General features: G+C 45.9%; 1 protein-coding gene across 1 annotated transcript in view; it reads right to left on the bottom strand.

Moving 5' to 3' along the window:
* LOC311135984 (PDZ and LIM domain protein 4-like) overlaps positions 1–21,098 on the bottom strand; it is a gene marked incomplete at its 5' end in the record, with an annotated part of 62,456 nt that overhangs the window by 9,052 nt on the left and 32,306 nt on the right. Inside the window, 2 exons of the mRNA XM_084170029.1 lie at positions 641–816; positions 1,617–1,879. Coding sequence (XP_084026155.1) covers positions 641–816; positions 1,617–1,879 — 439 coding nt within the window. The remainder of the gene's footprint in view (positions 1–640; positions 817–1,616; positions 1,880–21,098) is intronic.

Consider the following 21,098-nt stretch of genomic DNA (forward strand, 5'->3'; position numbering starts at 1 on the left):
GAATCGGTGCCGTTTAATCTAATTCTGTTTAAACCATTATTGACTTTTCTCTCTTCCTTAATCCCTTTTGACACCTGCAAGCGATTAGCGCCAAATTCAAAGAATAACGTGGACTGGTGTTGATACAAAACCATTTCAAGGAGCTCCAACAGACAGCATGACTTGTTCCTGTGGATTAGCCTGTCTGTTTGGGTTCTCCTTGAGGAGCTGAGATCTGGCCATGACACTGACGAAAACACAACACACGACTCCTAAGGAAAACAGTTTGAAAGAAAAACCAGGAAGTAATATTTCTCTGTTTATTGTCTTTCATAAGGTTGTGTTGCAGTAAACTTGCTTACGAAAGCTTCCCCCCCTTTATCATTTGACTTTCAGCTCTCTCTGCCTATAAAAGGAAAACTATGCCAACGCTCTCTCTCCTCTCAACTCTCAGTGACAACGCGTGCTACAGTGCACATACAGTCATGTGGCTGGAAAACATCACACGCTCCACTTGCTGAAGAAAACAATTTAGCTCAAATATACAAACATATATCTAACATACATAAACAAGCATGTTGTATATGTAAACTGTAGGGTGAATGGCATATACAAACAGCTAAATAAATGGAAACTCATGTAGAGCAACAAATAAGGGTACCTCCATCCTCTGCCTCCAATATGCCCTGTAGGTATTTGAAGGAGCCGGACTGTTTGGGTGCGGACACTGGCTCCTCCGTGTCTTGCAGCATCTTGTACACGTCTGACTCGGTGGTGACTTCAAAACTATGACCGTTTCCATTACGGCCCACAGGAGAATGTATCGGAGGCTCAGGGCTGAAAGAGACGAAGACAAACAAATAAAGTTGTTTTTAGTTTGAATTCAGTGTGACCAACAGCTTCTGTGACTGAAATGTCTCCACTAACTGTTGCACTGTTTATTGATTTAATTTGTGAATGCTGTGACTTGATTTATTTTGGGGGTAAAAGAAATGCAGTTTAAAGAAAGGGAAGGTAAAGGGGTTAGTCAGTTGTACAACTGAATGCATTCAACTGAAATCTAGAGTACAACACATGAAAGCATTATACAACACTTATTTCCAATGTGCTCCTAACATTGACATATTCACACTGACAAGGTGAATATACCAGAATATCTTGAAACTACTCTATGCCTAAGGTATTTTTTTCGATTGAAGTAAACTATGCTGCTGGTTCATCCATTCCAGCTTGGTATTCCTAGTCCAAACAGGAGATAGACACCATTTGCTGTTCACAGTCTGCCCACAAAACCCACCAGAGAGAATCCTCAAGCTCCATTCTGTCAATAGTGCCTAACATTTAGCACTGCTCTGTGAAGATCAGCACGGCTGATCTATATTTTCTGATCCTGTCAAGATACAGTGCACTTGGTCTTCCTCCACTCCGGAGGGACCCTACAAGGTACATTTCACTGTGAGGCCCTGGGAGGCCTTGGGAGGGGGACACGTGTGCATGTGGACTCAGCCAGCACAAACAGCAGGGCCCAGAGGAGATCTCTGGGCACTGCAGGTTATAGCCTGGGAGAACACGCATATTTATCACACATCCGAGAGGCCACGCGATAACAAATGGCTTTTCCACTCCACATGCCTTACCTGTGAGGGGAACTCAGGCTCAGGCCGGCCATTTGGTTTGGCAAGACCCTGTCTCTGTCTCCGTTGCTGCCGTTGTTATGTGCATACAGGCCGGCTGGGTTGTTGTACTGCACATTGTTGGACTGCTTGGAGGTACCGTTGTTGAGGTGCGGCAGCTCGGGAGTGTAGGAGGGTTTTCGGCTGTAACCGCTGCTGTTGTTCCCCCTGCTGTAGCTGCTGCTGCAACCACTGGTGATTGGTCCAGTGCTAATGGGTCGGAAATTCTGGAGAAGGAAAGAGCAGAGGAGTCATTTAGAAAAGTATGGTTGTTCCCAATGCACTTCTATGTCTTTGTCATGGTCTATTCATGGACCTGCAATCAACTATACAATGACCTAACCAAATATTAACTGCAGATACAGACTTCCATGAACTACACTGAAAATATATTGCGTGTGACAAGCGTGTTCATCTCTCCAGCCAAGCTACAGATAAGGATGGGTTGCAATATTTTGTTTATGTCATCACTTTTCTAAAGGCTGGTTTTAGGGGTATGACTGTCAAACAAAAGATAGTAACTTAAAGGCTGTTGTGGGCTGCACACAATCATATATCCTCTGTAAATATGTAATCAAAACTGGAGTGACTTGTTTAATGGTTGTGCAATGAGAGTACTTCAGACAAAGTTGTCATCCCTCACAGCTAGCCAGGCTGTTGATTAACCTGTGTGTGCACATTGAGTGGTGGGTTAGTTTGAGTGGTTGGCCCCAGGAAGCGTAGGTTCACAGACTCTGCAGGGAGGCAGCAGATGAGGCCTGGTCCTTGTTCCCTAGCCCGGACCACCCATGCCTGGGCCATCTCTAATCACCACTCTGCTGAGCCCTGGACCCCAAACCACACATCCCTACCCCAAGCTACGTCGCCAACCTCTAAGCCCTCTCCCTTCTTCCCGTCCAGCCCAGACAAGCAGCTCTACAGGGTGTGACAAGGAAAGGACTGCCAGAGCAGAGGGAGACTAGCTGAGCTAGCGGTCTCGCCCCCCGATAATCATCAGTTTTTGTACCAGAAAGCCTTTCATTTTTCAGGTCTCGACAACAATAGTAAAAGAGAGGCAGAGAAAACATTTGAGTGTATTGTATTACCATGTGTTCCTGCAGTGACAGTAAACTTGGGCTTTTTATGACGTGTGGATGGATTCCAGCGCCTCCTTCAGACAGTTACAGTGGCTTGTGAAAGTATTCACCCCTCTTGGCATTTTTCCTATTTTGTTGCCTTACAACATGGAATTAAAATTGATTTTGGGGGGGTTTGTATCATTTCATTTACACAACATGCCTACCACTTTGAAGATGCAAAATACTTTTTTTTGTGAAACAAACAAGAAATAAGACAGAAAAACGTCAATACTTTGTAGAGCCACCTTTTGCAGCAATTACAGCTACAAGTCTCTTGGGGTATGTCTCTATAAGTTCGGCACATCTAGCCACTGGGATTTTTGCCCATTCTTCAAGGCAAAACTGTTCCAGCTCCTTCAAGTTGGATGGGTTCCGCTGGTGTACAGCAATCTTTAAGTCATGCCACAGATTCTCAATTGGATTGAGGTCTGGGCTTTGACTAGGCCATTCCAAGACATTTAAATGCTTCCCCTTAAACCACTTGAGTGTTGCTTAAGCAGTATGCTTAGGGTCATTGTCCTGCTGGAAGGTGAACCTCCGTCCTAGTCTCAAATCTCTGGAAGACTGAAACAGGTTTCCCTCAAGAATTTCCATGTATTTAGCGCCATCCATCATTCCTTCAATTCCTTCAAAAAGCTCAATTTTAGTCTAATCTGACCAGAGTACCTTCTTCCATATGTTTGGGGAGTCTCCCACATGCATTTTGGCGAAAACCAAACATGTTTCTTTATTTTTTTCTTTAAGCAATGGCTTTTTTTCTGGCCACTCTTCCATAAAGCCCAGTTCCGTGGAGTGTACGGCTTAAAGTGGTCCTATGGACAGATACTCCAATCTCCGCTGTGGAGCTTTGCAGCTCCTTCAGGGTTATCGTTGGTCACGTTGTTGCCTCTGATTAATGCCCCCCTTGCCTGGTCCGTGAGTTTTGGAGGGCGGCCCTCTCTTGTCACGTTTGTTGTGGTGCCATATTCTTTCAATTTTTTAATAATAGATTTAAAAATGGTGCTCAGTGGAATGTTCAAAGTTTCGGATATATTTTTAGAACCCAACCATGATCTGTACTTCTCCACAACTTTGTCCATGACCTGTTTGGAGAGCTCCTTGGTCTTCATGGTGCCGCTTGCTTGGTGGTGCCCCTTGCTTAGTGGTGTTGCAGACTCTGGGGCCTTTCAGAACAGGTGTGTATATATACTGAGATCATGTGACACTTAGATTGCACACAGGTGGACTTTATTAATTTTTTTCATTTCACTTCACCATTTTGGACTATTTTGTCCATAGCATGAAATCCAAATAAAAATAAATTTAAATTACAGGTTGTTGTAAGGAATACTCATGGAGAAAAATGTGTAGTTTCATGCGCAGAGCGCTTCACAGGCAGGCAATGGTCATACACAGGTAGGCAAACAGGCAGGAGAATCAAAAACTAGGACTGAAGGCTATAACTGGTTCTCATAAACGAGCTATAAGAAGGCTTAGTACAGTCAAAACAAACAATACCTCACAAGGCACAAACAGAAAGAACTGAACTAAATAAGGAGCTGATGAGACCAGGTGAGTAACTAACACAGGTGAAATCAATGAACAGAAACAAAAGACAGGGCTCCGTACAAGAACAAAAAGGTGAACTAAGTAAACAAATACAGAACCTTACAGTAACCCCCCACCCCAAGGGAGGCTCCTGATGACCCAACGGCACCGGAGGGTGGAGTGGGCGGGCGGGGGAGCAGAGGCGGCCCCCTACCTCGGGGGCGAGGTCCGGCAGGCTGGTTTGGCACGGTCGTGGACTGACCCGACGTTCTGCGTCGAGACTGATGTCCAGTGGGTCTGTTCGGGGGTCGACCCTGAGGTCGGGGAGCAGGACGATCCGGATGGTTATGGTGGAATGCCTGAATCATCTGAGGGTCGAGGATGTCCTGGTCAGGGACCAGGACCGGTCTTCAGGCATTTTTGGGTATTAGACGCTTCCTGCAGATGCTGGTGAGCGGTCTCCCATACCCGCTCACTATGCTGAAACCAGTTGTCTACAGCTGGGACAGTAGCAGGCTCCGCCTCCCAGGGAAACATGGGGGGTTGGTAACCAAGGACACACTGAAATGGAGTAAGGCAGAGGAATGAATGCATGTTTCCCTGGGAGGCGGAGGCGGGCCGAATTCTGAGCGTATTCGGCCCAGGCCATATACCGATTCCAGTCGTGTGGAGAGGGAGAACATTGTTGGCGGATGTACTTCCCTATTTCTTGGTTAATGTGCTTCGTCTGCCTGTTGGTCTGGGGATGGTACCCGGAGGAGAGGCTGAGGGCGACCCCGAGTCAGTCACAGAAGGCTCACCACACCCTGGAGACAAATTGGGGCCCGCAGTCAGAGACGATGTCCTCCGGAATCCCATACAAATGGAACAACTGTTGGAACATACACTCAGCCAATTCCATGGCGTTAGGTAAATGAAGAAGAGGAACCAGACGACACATTTTTGAAAAACGGTCTACTATGACAAGGATGGTGGTGTTACCAGAGGATTCAGGAAAGTCTGTGATGAAGTCAACAGCTATGTGGGACCAGGGTCTGTGAGGGATTGACAAAGGTTGAAGCTTACCGGAAGGGAGATGACGAGGGCTTTTGGTTTGGCGCAGACTGGACAGTGGAGTACGTAATCCCTGATGTCGGATGCCAGTGAGTACCACCAGAACTTACGGGCTAGAAGTTCGGTGGTTTGTGTAATGCCCGGTAGTCCTGACCCCAAGGACGTGTGACATCATTGCATCAGTTGGGGTCTAACAGCTGCTGGTACGTAACGCTTCCCAGCTGGTGTTTCAGGAGGAGCCGGGTCTGAGGTTAGGGCTTCCTGTATGGCAGAGTGAACCTCCCACTGTACAGGTCCCATTATGCAAGAGGAAGGAAGAATGGGTGTAGGGTCTGAGTTACTGGTCAGAAGGGCAAACTGGCGGGAGAGAGCATCAGCTTTTACGTTTTTCTTTCCAGGGATGTAAGTAACATGAAAATGGAAGCGTGTGAAGAAGAGAGCCTTGTCTGGAGCTTAACCTCTTGGCTCCTCTGATATATTCCAGATTACGATGATCTGTTAGGTCGAGAAAGGGATGTTGTGCGCCCTCCAACCAGTGGCGCCACTCCTTGAGGGCCAGCTTGATGGCGAGTTCTGTTCCCCACATCGTAATTCCTCTCTGCGGGGGATAGTTTACTGGAGAAGAAGGCACAAGGATGTGATTTTGGAGGTGTTCCCACCCGCTGAGAGAGTATGGCTCCTACTCCTATTTCGGAGGCATCTACCTCCAGGGTGAAAGGAAGGGTCGGATCAGGTTTGCGAAGGACAGGAGCTGAGGTGAAGAGGCATTTCAAGGTGTTGAAAGCAGTCAGTGTGGTATCAGTCCATTAAAAGGTCCGGGTCTTTTGGCTGGTAAGGGCAGTGGCGGTAGAACTGAAGTTCTGAATGAACTGGCGATAGAAGTTGGAGAACCCAATGAAACGTTGGAGTTCCTTAACGGTGGTGGGTTTGGGCCAGTTACTGATGGCGATTACTTTGTTCTCACCCATGCTGACCCCTCCAGGTGTCAGTACGAAACCGAGGAAGTTTACTGAGGTTACATGGAAGGTGCTCTTTTCAGTCTTCACATAAAGGTTATGGTCAAGGAGCCATTGTAGAACCCTTTGTACATGCTGTATGTGTTCCTTCAGGGAGTGGGAGTAAATCAGGATGTTATCAATGTAGACGATGAGAAAGCGGTTGATCATATCCTGGGAAACCTCGTTCATAAAGGATTGGAAGACGGCGGGGGCGTTAGTAAGGGCGTAGGGCATGACCAGGTATTCATAGTGCCCTCGTGCATTGATAAAGGCCATCTTCCATTCCTCGCCTTCACGTATACGGACAAGGTTAAGAGCACTCCGCAGGTCGAGTTTTGTATAGATGTTGGCGTGGTCCACTTGTTTAAGGGTCGCTGGGATCAGAGGGAAACGGTTCTTGACCGTAACGTCATTCAGGGAACAGTAATCAATACATGGACGAAGACCACCATCCTTTTTTCCAACAAAGAAGAAGCTGGATGCAGCCGGGGAAGAAGAAGGACAAATGAAACCGTTTGAGTGCTTCATCAATGTAGTTCTCAATTGCCTCATTTTCTGGGATTGATAGGGGGTAAACACGGCCCTTCAGTGGGGACACTCCAGGGAGTAAGTCAATAGCACAGTCCCCTGGGCGATGTGGTGGCAGAGTGGAGGCCTTGAATTAGCTGAAGACATTGCTGTACTGGGCGTATTCAGATGGTATGGTGGGTGGCACTGCAGGGGCAGAGTCCTCAATGGTGGTGGCTATGGAGGGTAGGCTGAGACAACTGGTGAAGCAGGTAGAAGACCAGGACAGTAGTTCACCTTGTCGCCATGAGATGGCAGGGTCGTGACGACAAAGCCAGGGGTGTCCGAGGATGAGTGGCTGTTTTGGGGATGAGAATTCCATGAGTTTAATGGTTTCGGTGTGGAAGACTCCAATCTGGAGGGTAACGCTCTGTGTCAGGTGCGTAATTAAGCATGTGCCCAATGGCTGCCCGTCCAGGGTGTTAATCCTTAAGGGAGGGGTGACAGGTGTAAGATCAATGTCAAGCTCTTGTACTAGCTGGTGATCGATACAACTACCTGCTGCTCCCGAATCTATCAAGCCCTCTATGTACTTCGTAACCCCCTTCAAGTTTATCAATACTGGGATGGAGAATTGCTTCTGGGAGATATTTAGAAATACAGACATGCCTACATGCATGGCAGAGGAGGGACCCTTCTCATCTCTCCGTGGGGGGCGAACAGAGCAATGGCTGAGTAGAAGTTCTTTCCCTCCACAGTATAGGCAGAGCCCTTTTTGGATCCGCCTTTGACGTTCGATACATGGGAGAGGAGCATGACCCAACTGCATGGGCTCTGGAAGACTCGGACGGAATGACGGAAAGAGAAGTTGTCGGGTTCCTGGGTGGCAGAGTTCTTCGGCGGTCGGCGATGAGGTGGTCGATGGAGATGGACATTCAAATGTATTGATTTAAATCCTGAAGGTCACCTCTACAGGCCAGCTCTGCCTGTAGTTCCCTGTTGAGCCCTCTTCGGTAGACGGTAAGTATAGCAGCCTCACTGAATGGCGTCCTTGTTGAAGGTCTATGAGGAGGTCCCCTATAGGACGACCGGAAGGAGAGTGATCGAATACCTCTTTGAAGAGGGTGTGGAAATGGGTCTCGGATCAGAGTTCTGTGCTGTTGGCAGTCCATATGGCGGTGGCCCAATCCAGGGCTTTGCCTGTGAGTAGAGACACAACAAAATCCACCCTGCTCTTGTCGGTGGCGAAGTTAGTGGGGTTGTGCTCAATGTATTTGCTGCATTGCATCAGCAATCCCTGACATTTCCCAGGTGAACCGTCATATTTTCCAGGCATGGATATGAATGAAGGAAGGCTACGGGTTACAATACCTGGCATCGGAGGAGTAGCGATAGGCTGCCGGAGAAGATGGCCGATTACCTCCATACGTTCCTCTTGCCGGGTTAGGCGCCACTGTAGCTCCGCTGAATCCATTCCGTTTTTTGGTGAGGTATTCTGTAATGAATACTCAGGGAGAAAAAGGTGTAGATTCACGCGCAGTGCGCGGCAGGTGTTTATTTCGCCTTCGCAAAAGACAGGAATCGTGGTCACAGGCAGGCAATGGTCATACACAGGTAGGCAAACAGGCAGGATAATCAAAAACTAGGACTGAAGGCTATAACTGGTTCTCACAAAAGAGCTATAAAAAAGCTTAGTAGAGTCAAAACAAACAATACCTCACAAGGCACAAACAGAAAGAACTTAACTAAATAAGGAGCTGATGAGACCAGGTGAGTAACTAACACAGGTGAAATCAATGAACAAAAATGAAAGACAGGGCTACGTTCAAGAACACAAAGACACAGGGCTATGTACAAGAACAAAAGGTGAAATAAGAAAATAAATACAGAACCTTACAGTTGTAATGCAACAAAATTAGAAAAACGCCAAGGGGGATGAATACTTTTGCAAGGCACTGTACAATAGAAGCCACAGAGTCCTGAGCTCACCAAGAGGAAGAGTGACAGAGCTGCTGAAAGGCTTGGCAAACACTTTGGCTATACCAAACCCTAATGAGAGTGAGTGCAGATAACATCAGTGATGATTTACTGCACGGCAAATGAACACAAACAAGTTTCGATGTTGCCTATTTAGGGTGGTCATTTTCACATAAACAGATGGAGCTAGGGAGAGGTAGAGAGTAAAGCCTGCTTCAAATCTTTGGCACGAGGGCTGGCGCCAGAACATCATTTTTTTCACTGGACTTCCATTGTGTGCATGCGCTTGCTTGTGCACACATTTTCTAAATACCATAGGCAAAGTTTTAAGTTTGAGAAAGCTTACAATTTATCATACAATTTCTACCGATCTGCGTGCCAGTTCATATGTGCATTTTCGTGGAATAGTTGAATTTCAATAAAACCTTATTTTTTTTTCTAAATCATTGTCATATGGTTAATCGCATACATCTTAATTAAAATGATACAAAATCTAAAAGTAAAAATTAAACTAATGTGAGAGCACCAGCCTCTGCCATATGAACACATTTATAAACCGTGATCCATTGGCGGCTAAAGAAATGAGCAAATGGAACTCAGTGATAGCCTAAAGGCCAATGCAGCAGTAGGCGTGGTGAGTTAACCCTTACCTTACAATTTCCGTGCACACGCGGAAATCTAGTTAATATAAATTTTTTAAATCCCATCGAAATCCGTCTGTTTAAGGTAGAGATATCGCCCTTCCGCGTCTGCGGTGAAAGGTGGCAGAGCTAGAGTAGTGTTTGTCAGACCATGAGACATCCCGAAAATCGGTCTTCTCACAGAAACGTCTGTAGCGTCCGAACAGTCTACAAAGTATTGAAATATGAGACTCTCATGAACACAATGGCGTTCTCCGTTTTGCTCTAGGATGCCCAAAAGTCTCACAAGACTTGTCTAAAGTCAGTACAGCCTCTTCTGCTAACTTCTGTTTGTAGCGTCCAAATGGTTTGGGCTACAAAGTATTATGACCATTCTATTGAAAGATCAGACTCTCATAAACATGATGGCGTTCTCTGTTTTGCTCTAGGACGCCAACAAGCCTCATAAGATTCGTCAAATAAATCAAAAATAGTTTCCTGTAGTTACTTATATCTCTCAGATATAGGACAGACACTTCAGAACAAACTTCCTTTAGATTTATTTTTTGGACTATCTGTCCAAAAAGCACCTCCCTCCGCTTCTCTCTCGCTCTTCACATTCAACAAGAGACAGACAACAACACAGTTGTGCAAGGTGCTGGTGGGGGCGTCCGCGGCAATGGACGGAGCATCTAAGTCCCTGCGACATCGGGAAATGTTTGTTCCCTTGGACTGTCAGCGTTTGAATCTGCTGGGGACTCGGGTGCTATTAAGTGTATAATCTGCAATATGTTCGTAGTTGTCACGGGGAAAGGTCCGATGGATACCATCATTTGTGAAAAATGAATTGAACTTGATGCAGCTAAAGAAAGGATTATTACTCTTCATGAAGAAATAAAATATTTCACCAAGAGCCTTGAACTGAATAAGGATTCCATGAGACTATTGGCATCTTTAAATGCTTCCTATCAAAACATCCAAGAGGATCATAATGGGACCTTCCTGGACTATGATCAATTTCCGCCACTGCACCTCTCTACTAGCTTGAACCAGAAAATGGCTGCTCATTGTTCGACTCCAGCTGAGCGTAAATGGATCATTCTCGGCGAGCCTGCCTTCTTCCCCCGCGTCCGGACTTAAGACTTTCAAATAGCTTTGAGCCCCTGTACCAGGTGTCTTCTGCCGGGGACTTGGGTGTTCCCTCCATGGCTGTGGATGTCCCTCAGGCTACCTCTCACTGTCCTAGTCAATCAACAGCCAGGGCACAGCCTGGACCACCATGGCCCCCCTCTAATGGGCCGTGCTCTCTGGATCAGAGCTCTGTCCCTTTGGATGTTGTGGCCTGCACGCAGACGGTGTCTCAGCAGCCCTCTTCTCAGGTGAGTTCTGTGGCTCTGGCCTCACAATCAGCTTTGAGACACAGCAGAGGCCTGATCATTCCGGCTATTGTGATAGGGAGTTCGTGGTGAGGCATATAACTGTTCCTGGGGCAAAAGTTCAGGATATCACCAGGTTGCTTCCCGAGGCTGTGTGTCAGTCATGGGGGCTGATACTGTCATGGGTCATGTAGAGTTGAATGACATTATGAAGGGCAGTTCAGAACAGCTGAAGATGAATTTTAAAGAACTGATTGGGTCACTACTTGACACCAACAAACGCCCCATAATATCTGGCCCTCTGCCCTCCCTAAATTGTGGCATTGAACGGTTCAGCAGACTTTTAGCCTTCCATAACTGGCTACGAGACTATTGCAGCTCTGTGGATGTAACATTTATTGACAATGTTGATACCTTCTGGAAACAAAGCTCGTATTATAAGGAGGATTGGATCCACCCAAATCATTTGGGTTCCTGGATGCTTTCACAGCATTATAAGGCTGCGTTGAGACAATTACTTATCAATGACCCAAGCCCAGCTCATTTAATCTCTACCATTGTGTCGCTGAGTTGTCATAATGTAAAAGGGGCTAAACACCCTTTTCTAATTTTGATGACCACCGCAATCTGGAGTACATCCGGGCGGCGAGGAGATTGAACCCTCGCCAGGCAAGGTGGGCCATGTTTTTCACTCGTTTTGTGTTCACCCTTTCTTACAGACCAGGTTCCCAGAACGTTAAGGCAGACGCCCTGTCCCGAATGTATGACACAGAGGAGAGGTCCATTGAGCCCACTCCCATGCTTCCGGCGTCGTGTCTGGTGGCACCGGTGGTGTGGGAGGTTGACGCGGACATCGAGCGGGCGTTACGTACAGAGCCCACTCCCCCCAGTGTCCAGAGGGTCGTATGTACGTGCCGTTAGAGGTCCGCGATCGATTGATCTATTGGGCTCACACGTCACCCTCCTCTGGTCATCCTGGCATCGGTCGGACAGTGTGAAATACTGGTGGCCCACTTTAGCCAAGGACGTGAGGGTTTATGTTTCCTCCTGCTCGGTGTGCGCTCAGTGTAAGGCACCTAGACACCTGCCCAGAGGGAAATTACAACCCCTACCCGTTCCACAATGGCCGTGGTCCCACCTATCGGTGGATTTTGTTACGGACCTTCCCCCGTCACAAGGGAACACCACGATCCTGGTCGCTGTGGATTGGTTTTCTATGTCCTGCCGTCTCATTCATATGCCTGGTCTCCCTACGGCCCTACAGACTGTGGAGGCCCTATTTACACACGTCTTCTGGCACTATGGGGTGCCTGAGGATATTGTATCTGATCGGGGTCCCCAGTTCACCTCAAGGGTCTGGAGGGCGTTCATGGAACGTCTGGGGATCTCAGTCAGCCTGACCTCAGGTTTTCACCCCGAGAGTAATGGGCAGGTGGAGAGAGTGAACCAGGATGTGGGTAGGTTTCTGCGGTCCTATTGCCAGGACCGGCCGGGGGAGTGGTCGGGTTTTATCCCCTGGGCAGAGATGGCCCAAAACTCCCTCCGCCACTCCTCCACTAACCTTTCTCCATTTCAGTGTGTGTTAGGTTATCAGCTGGTCCTGGCACCTTGGCATCACAGCCAGATCGAGGCACCTGCGGTGGAGGAGTGGTTTTGGCGCTCGGAAGAGACCTGGAATGCTGCCCATGTACGCCTGCCACGGGCCATCAGGCGACAGAAGGCGAGCACCGACCGCCACCGCAGTAAGGCTCCGGTGTATGCACCGGGGGACCGGGTCTGCCTCTCAACCCGAAACCTGCCCTTTCGCCTGCCCTGCCGGAAGCTGCCCTGCGGAAGTCCTGAGGAGATTGAACAAGGTTTGTTATAGGTTACAGCTTCCTCCTGAGTATCGTATTAACCCCTCGTTCCATGTGTCTCTCCTCAGGCCGGTGGTAGCTGGTCCACTCCAGGAGTCTGAGGTACGGGAGGTTCCGAGGGGGGGCCGGTGTACTCGGTCCGTTCCATCCTGGATTCGAGGCGTTGGGTGGAGGGCCTGCAGTATCTCGTGGAGTGGGAGGGGTACGGTCCGGAGGAATGGCGCTGGGTCCCTAGGAGGGACATCCTCGATCCTTCCATGTTGAGGGATTTCCACTGTCGTCATCCGACTCGCCCTGCACCGCGTCCTCCTGGCCGTCCCGAAGCCGGTGTCGGCGCACGGCTGGTACCGCGCGTCAAGGGGGGTGGTACTGTCACGGATTCAGCCGAGGCTGCTCCTCCTCCTTGCTTAGGCAGGCTTCGGCGTTCGTCGTCGCCGGAGTACTAGCTGCTACCGATCTATGTTTCTGTGTTCTACTTGTTTTGTCTTTATTGTTCACACCTGGTTTCCATTATGTATTGATTTCTTCCCTATTTAACCCTCTGGCTCCCACTGTGTTTTGTGCGTGTTTGTTCATGTTTGGTTGTCGTCTGGTGAGCGGGTTTGTTCCTCCCTGCGTGGAGGTTATGTTATTTACGTTACCTATGAGTAAAGTACCTTTTCGATTAGTTCTGTGTCCTGCACCCGACTTTGTCCTACCGCATCACACTGACCACCTGACACATAATGCTTCAGCAAATGTACATTATCCCAGGGGCGTTGGAAGACACAATGTAAGTATCCTAATTTATGTCCCTCTTACTGCCCTGAATGCCTCTGCTGATCCTACAGCTATTACATGCAGTAATCATATGCCTATGAACCAGAGTTATAGTGTTAGCACTGAGGTGGCATGCCCTAGCAGGAAGTCCACTGTGTGCAGCTCATGCTGCACTAACATAAATAACTTGAGCATGTCTACCTCTGCTAAGCTTCCCAGTAAAGCAAGAAAAACAATCAAAAAACTGTTAAATCCCAGTGGATTGATGAGGAATTGGAAAACTGTTTGGTTGAGAGGGATGAGGCAAAATAAATGCCAAATAGGTATGGCTGTACAACCGATTGGCAAACGTACTGCAAATTGAGATATCATGTGACTAAACTGAATAAAAAGAAGAAGAAACTACACTATGAAACAAAGATAAAGGACAAAGAATTATAGTAAAAAGCTTTGGAGCACCTTAAATGAAATTTTGGGCAAAAAGGCAAACTCCGCTCCATCATTCATTGATCAGATGGCTCATTCATCACAAAACACACTGATACTGCCAACTACTAGATTTTTTCATTGGCAAGATTAGCATACTTAGGCATGACATGCCAGCAACAAACGCTGACATTACACATCCAAATATATCTGACCAAATTATGAAAGACAAGCATTGTAATTTCGAATTCCATAAAGTAAGTTTGGAAGAGGTGAATTTTTTGTTGTCGTCTATCAACAATGACAAGCCACTTGACAACTTGGATGGAAAATTACTGAGGATAATAGCGGACGATATTGCCACTCCTATTTGCCATATCTTCAATTTAAGCCTACTAGAAAGTGTGTTCTCTCAGGCCTGGAGGGAAGCAAAAGTTATTCCGCTACCTAAGAATAGTAAAGCCCCCTTTACTGGCTCAAATAGCCGACCAATCAGCCTGTTACCAACCCTTTGTAAACTTTTTGAAAAAATGGTGTTTGACCAGATACAATGCTATTTCACAGTAAACAAATTGACAATAGACTTTCAGCACGCTTATAGGGAAGGACATTCAACAAGCACAGCACTTATACAAATGACTGATGATTGGCTGAGAGAATTTGATGATAAAAAGATTGTGGGGGCTGTTTTGTTAGACTTCAGTGCGGCTTTCGACATTATCGATCATAGTCTGTTGCTGGAAAAACGTATGTGTTATGGCTTTACACCCCCTGCTATATTGTGGATAAAGTGTTCTAACAGAACACAGAGGGTGTTCTTTAATGGAAGCATCTCCCCAAAAATCCAGGTAGAATCAGGAATTTCCCAGGACAGCTGTCTAGGCCCCTTACTGTTTTCAATCTTTACTAACGACATGCCACTGGCTTTGAGTAAAGCCAGGGTGTCTATGTATGCGGTTGACACAACACTATACACGTCAGCTACCACAGCGACTGAAATGACTGCAACACTTAACAAAGAGCTGCAGTTAGTTTCAGAATGGGTGGCAAGGAATAAGTTAGTCCTAAATATTTCAAAAACTAAAAGCATTGTATTTGGGACAAATCATTCACTAAACCCTAAACCTCAACTAAATCTTGTAATGAATAATGTGGTAATTGAACAAGTTCAGGGGACTAAACTGCTTGGAGTAACCCTGGATTGTAAACTGTCATGGTCAAAACATATATTGATACAACAGTAGCTAGGATGGGTCCATAATAAAGCGTTGCTCTGCATGGACTACTGTTCAGTCGTGGGTCAGGTGCCACAAAGAGGGACTTAAGAAAATTGCAATTGGTTCAGAACATGGCAGCACGGCTGGCCCTCAGATGTACACAGTGAGCTAACATTAATAATATGCATGTCAATCTTTCCCTGGCTCAAAGTGGAGGAGATATTGACTTCATCACTGCTTGTATTTGTGAGAGGTATTGACATGTTGAATGCACCGAGCTGTCTGTTTGAACTACTGACACACAGCTCGGACACCCATGCATACCCCACAAGACATGCCACCAGAGGTCTCTTCACAGTCCCCAAGTCCAGAACAGACTATGGGAGGCGCACAGTACTACATAGAGCCAAGACTACATGGAACTATTCCACATCAAATAACTCATGCAAGCAGTAAAATTAGATTTAAAAAAATAGATACAAATACACATTATGGAACAGCGGGGACTGTGAAGCAACACAAACATAGGCACAGACACATGCATACAAACACACAATAACATACACACTATAGACACACGTACAAATGGATTTTGTATTGTGGATATGTGGTAGTAGAGTAGAGTAGGGGCCTGAGGGCACACACTTAATATGTTGTAAAATCTGTTGTGAATGTATTGTAATGTTTAAAACATTTTATAACTGCCTTAATTTTGCTGGACCCCAGGAAGAGTAGCTGCTGGGGATCCATAATAAATAAATACAAATTATATTGGCTAATAGCAGTAATGCCAAATTCAATGTTTCATCCAATATTTTCTTTATTTTATTTTTATACTTTTAGGGGTCTTAAAATTCCAAATCAAATAGCTAAATGATCCTTGGTATGGCCATCTTAAAACAATTCCATATGTTAGCTTAGAACCCCCCCTCCCCTGGCTTAGACAGGGCTTAGACTCGAGGGTTTAGACAATCAGAACTCAGACATCCCCAAATGGGCACATTCCTTCATTTGTGCGCAGCAGGGCAGGTAGGCTACTTCTATGCATGCTCAGGCGAGAGCTCCCTCAACATTATCAGGACAGAGAAACCAGACACATGCTCATTGCTCACATGGAGCACTCCAAACAAAAGACAATGAAAAAATTGTGGTTATGAAATAAACCAAAACTTGTTTCTCACAAGTGTAGAAAGGTAAATGACTGTAGCCTAATTAACAGAAATGTATGTAACAAAATGCCGGGGAATAACGGTACATTTCATAGGCCTACTGGTGACATATGTAATGTGGAATTGACCAAAATAAACAATCAAAGGGCAAGCAATTCACACAATGAAACAATGAATGCGCAAGAATTTGGAGGAGACAGCTGAGTGCATTCTGGAGAGCTGAGTGCATGTATTCTGGAGAGCGATGCGCCTTATCTTCGTCACACACCCCTCCCCTTCTTGTCTCAACATTTTAAATTATACATTATTTTCACACACATTTTAGATGCTTTTCACTGACAGCCACCACTCAATAATCAGCTAGGCCTATTGCCACGTGGGCTTCCCAACTAGGCATAGGTCTACACGCTTGTGAAACTATCCACAGCTATTTTTTTTGAAGAAGCTAATGATTCTCTGTGGCTAAGTCAAGCTCTCTGGCCAAGTATTTTGAATTATTTTATTTAGACAGGAGTAATTATATAATTTTGGCAAACCATCAACTTACTTTAGGGGAAGCCAGCATCTGAACAGTGTACTGTGCACATGCCAACTCTCCTTTCCAATTCGCAAGTGGCTGCCTGAAACCAGAGATCTATATATAATGACGAATTGCTCATGTCTCCACCCTAACAATGGGGGTCGTTGTCCCAAAGGCGGGAAGGCTCTGCAGATAAAGCCCATAGAAACGCATTGGGCTTATTCTGGATAGATGTTGGTGAGAGTGAGCCCTCCCGCTTCGCCCCTCTGTTTTACTATACTATATGTAGCCCATGTATCTGATGCTGTCTGGCTAAAAAGAGTACGACATGCCATACTATTTTTGAGTGGATGGCAGATTTATAAGGCAGCACATCTGGTGAATAGCTTTTAAAAGTGCCAGTTTGGTAACATTCAGGACCTGTAAGTGCTTTCAAGTTGCTCTTAGGTATGTATGGAGGCTACCATTATTTTCATTAAATAAATCACAGTAAGCAGACTGTCACATTAAATTGATTTATCGTACCTATGTCGGTCTGAAGTGGTGATTTTAAAACAGCACACATAAAATATATTTAATGGAGACTGTGGCGACTGGTGACACTCCTTCCACATATAGTGTGTGCTTTGTTAAATCATATCTAATCACCAGATAAATCACTTAGTAACTTTATCTTGTTATTCAAACCAACACATTCAAACCGAATGTTGCTACATTATGACCAGGCACACATTCAGTCTCTCACATACAGTTCCAAAATGGGAAAGACTGCTGAAGAAAAAAAACAATTGGCAGAAGATAATCTATGAAATACTCTCACATTCTTTGAGCCTTGACAACGACTAAAAAATAAAGACTTGGAGAAAGCAGTATTTATGAGAAGCAGTTCTGTCTGCTCGTAAATTTAGACCGTCATTAGATTTCACTGACCTGTTTTACAATGGTGGCCAAGCATGGCCCTTGGTTCTGGGTGACTGGCTGCTGAGCCTGTGTGCCTAGCCGGGGGGGAGGAGCTGTGTTGGAGTTATGCCTTTAGACTGGGGCCCATTTAGACAGAACCACAGGACTCCTGGGGAAATCAGCCTGACTTAAAGCTACACGTATTAATATGCGCTGAGAAAGGAGGGGGAGGGGGAAGGAGATTTACTGCTGCTACCTCAGTCGACACACTGCAAAATCTGGTCAGGGAGAGTTAGAGGAGAGCAGGAGGAGGAGAAGGAGTAGGGGGAGAGGTGGAGGAGAGCAGGAAGAGGAGAAGGAGGGGGGGGGGGGAGGTGGAGGAGAGCAGGAGGAGGAGGAGGAGGGGGGGAGAGGTGGAGGAGAGCAGGAGGAGGAGGAGGAAGAGCAGGAGAAGGAGGAGGAGGACGAGCCTAATTGAAACCATATGCTTGCTTCTGACTGGGCCCTCAGCTCCCCTCTCGCTCTCCGATTCAACTCCCCCTCCCCCTCTCACGGTAATCCCCAGACCTGGGCAATTAAACTGTTCACATGGTGGGTGCTCTGCACCACTAACCAAACAAACCAGCTCGTTATTGTCCCTGTTCCTATCCCAGGTTGCCGGGCTAAGAGAAGCCCGAGGATGGTGGTTCCAGGACTGGCTGGAGGCAGGCAGGCAGACAGACAGACAGGGGGCTAGCTAGCTCTCTGCTCTCTACTCTCCATGGCCCTAACTACTCCACAGCGCGCTGACAGGGGGGAGAGGGAGAGAGAGACCTCTCTGGGCCAACCCAAATACAGATTTACATTTCTGGGGATTACCGTCTGATTAGTACTACTTCATCCAGGACTGGAAACAAACAACAAAATATGTCAGGTCACAAGTTTATGATCTGAAGTCCTGGATGAATGTGGTGCAGTGTATGTGAACTCTCAATGGTACTGTGTTGATTGGATATTTTGACAGAGAACAAGGTTTTAATTGAACCACTAAACATATTTGACAGAGGTAGAGTATGTACTGTATGGAACAGCACATAAAATCACTATAGAAAATAACCTATAAGCACATCACAATTAGACTCTATTGTCAGGGTTCTGTAATTTTATTTAAAAGACAGACGATCTTATCTGACAGGTACACTGGAAGACCAGAGGACTTGTTCCATTCATAAAATAGATTCTGTATCATACGGATTCTATGAAGTGAAACTAATTCCAAGCAATGAAAAAATTACAGTCTTAAGTCATGCATGGACCCTCGCTGTCAGCTCTCATAAATTCCAGCAAGGAGAATTCTCTCTCTCTTGCCAGCTTGGCAGTGCGGCTTGAGAATGGAACCTTAGTGACGTGATTTCCAGCGTTTCCGCATTCTAAAGGGTCATACTTTCCAAGGCCACTGCTAAAGCCACAATGGTGATTTTTATTTAGCCTGAAGGAAATATACAGAATAGCATACAGTGGCTAGCTGTGGCCACATGTAGACCTACTTCAACATACTGTAGACCACAGGCCTGTTTTCCCTTGTTTGTTCTAATAATAATGTCAAAATGAGTCATTAACCTCTCTGGTAATCTTACAATATTCTTGTCTGTTTATGAGTAAGATAAGTTCCTGGAAACATTCAATTACTTCCTCTTTCCAGTACGAGGATGCCACAAATAGCTTTAGTTTCGTAACATGGCTGATGCTAGGTAATGGTGGAGGCTAAGTGAATAATATGATATAATAGTCTGTGTATTTAGAGTGGCGGAGGGGTATTGAAAAAAAAGAAAGTATGCACTCACTAACTGTAAGTCGCTCTGGATAAGAGCGTCTGCTAATTGACTAAAATGTAAATGTAACTGTTCAGGTTTAGATCCCAAAATGCCGTCATTAATTATTCAACTATATGAGAATCTCCCATGTTCCCCTTGTTCAAGGAAACACCTCACCACTTCCATGTGTCACTTCCTGCTATCTATAACTCCCAAATGCTGGTAGGGAGTTCACATGTGGTGTCTAATGTGTCTGGAGAACCATCAGCATTGTTAGATGCCGGTAATCTCTTTCAAGGTATATTACATTATACTAGCCTGGAGCAGGAAACAACCATGGTCATTTATTTCAAAATCAAATCAATTTTTCACAATTTCTGTTTTTCACAATTTCTGACATTTAATCCTAGTAAAAATTCCCTGTCTTAGGTCAGTTAGGATCACCAATTTATTTTAAGAATGTGAAATGTCAGAATAATAGTAGAGAGAATGAATTATTTCAGCTTTTGTTTCTTTCATCACATTCCCAGTGGGTCAGAAGTTTAAATACACTCAATTATTATTTGGTAGCATTGCCTTTAAATTGTTTAACTTGGGTCAAACGTTTTGGGTAGCCTTCCACAAGCTTCCCACAATAAAAACTTGGGTGAATTTTGGCCCATTCCTCCTGACAGAGCTGGTGTAACTGAGTCAAGTTTGTAGGCCTCCTTGGTCGCACACGCTTTTTCAGTCCTGCCCACACATTTTCTATAGGATTGAGGTCAGGGCATTGTGATGGCCACTCCAATAACTTGACTTTGTTGTCCTTAAGCCATTTTGCCACAACTTTGGAAGTATGCTTGGGGTCATTGTCCATTTGGAAGCCACATTTGCGACCAAGCTTTAACTTCCTGACTGATGTCTTGAGATGTTGCTTCAATATATCCACATAATTTTCCTTCCTCATGATGCCATCTATTTTGTGAAGTGCACCAGGCCCTCCTGCAGCAAAGCACCCCCACAGCATGATGCTGCTACCCCCGTGCTTCACGGTTGGGATGGTGTTCTTCGGCTTGCAAGCGACCCCCTTTTTCCTCCAAACATAACAATGGTCATTATGGCCAAACAGTTCTATTTTTGTTTCATCAGACCAGAGGACATTAAGTACGATCTTTGTCCCCATGTGCAGTTGCAAACCGTAGTCTGGCTTTTTTATAGCGGTTTTGGAGCAGTGGCTTCTTCCTTGCTGAGCGGCCTTTCAGGTTATGTCGATATAGGACTCGTTTTACTGTGGATATAGATACGTTTGTACCTGTTTCCTCCAGCAGGACACAGAACGCGTCTCCTTCCTGAGCGGTATGACGGCTGCGTGGTCCCATGGTGTTTATACTTGTGTACTATTGTTTGTACAGATGAACGTGGTACCTTCAGGCGTTTGGAAATTGCTCCCAAGGATGAACCAGACTTGTGGAGGTCTACAATATTTTTTCTGAGGTCTTGGCTGATTTCTTTTGATTTTCCCATGATGTCAAGCAAAGAGGCACTGAGTTTGAAGGTAGGCCTTGAAATACATCCATAGGTACACCTCCAATTGACTCAAATGATGTCAATTAGCCTATCAGAAGCTTCTAAAGCTTCCAAATTTCTGGAA

Source organism: Coregonus lavaretus, assembly GCF_964263955.1.
Source record: "Coregonus lavaretus genome assembly, chromosome: 10".
NCBI classification, from domain to species: domain Eukaryota; kingdom Metazoa; phylum Chordata; class Actinopteri; order Salmoniformes; family Salmonidae; genus Coregonus; species Coregonus lavaretus.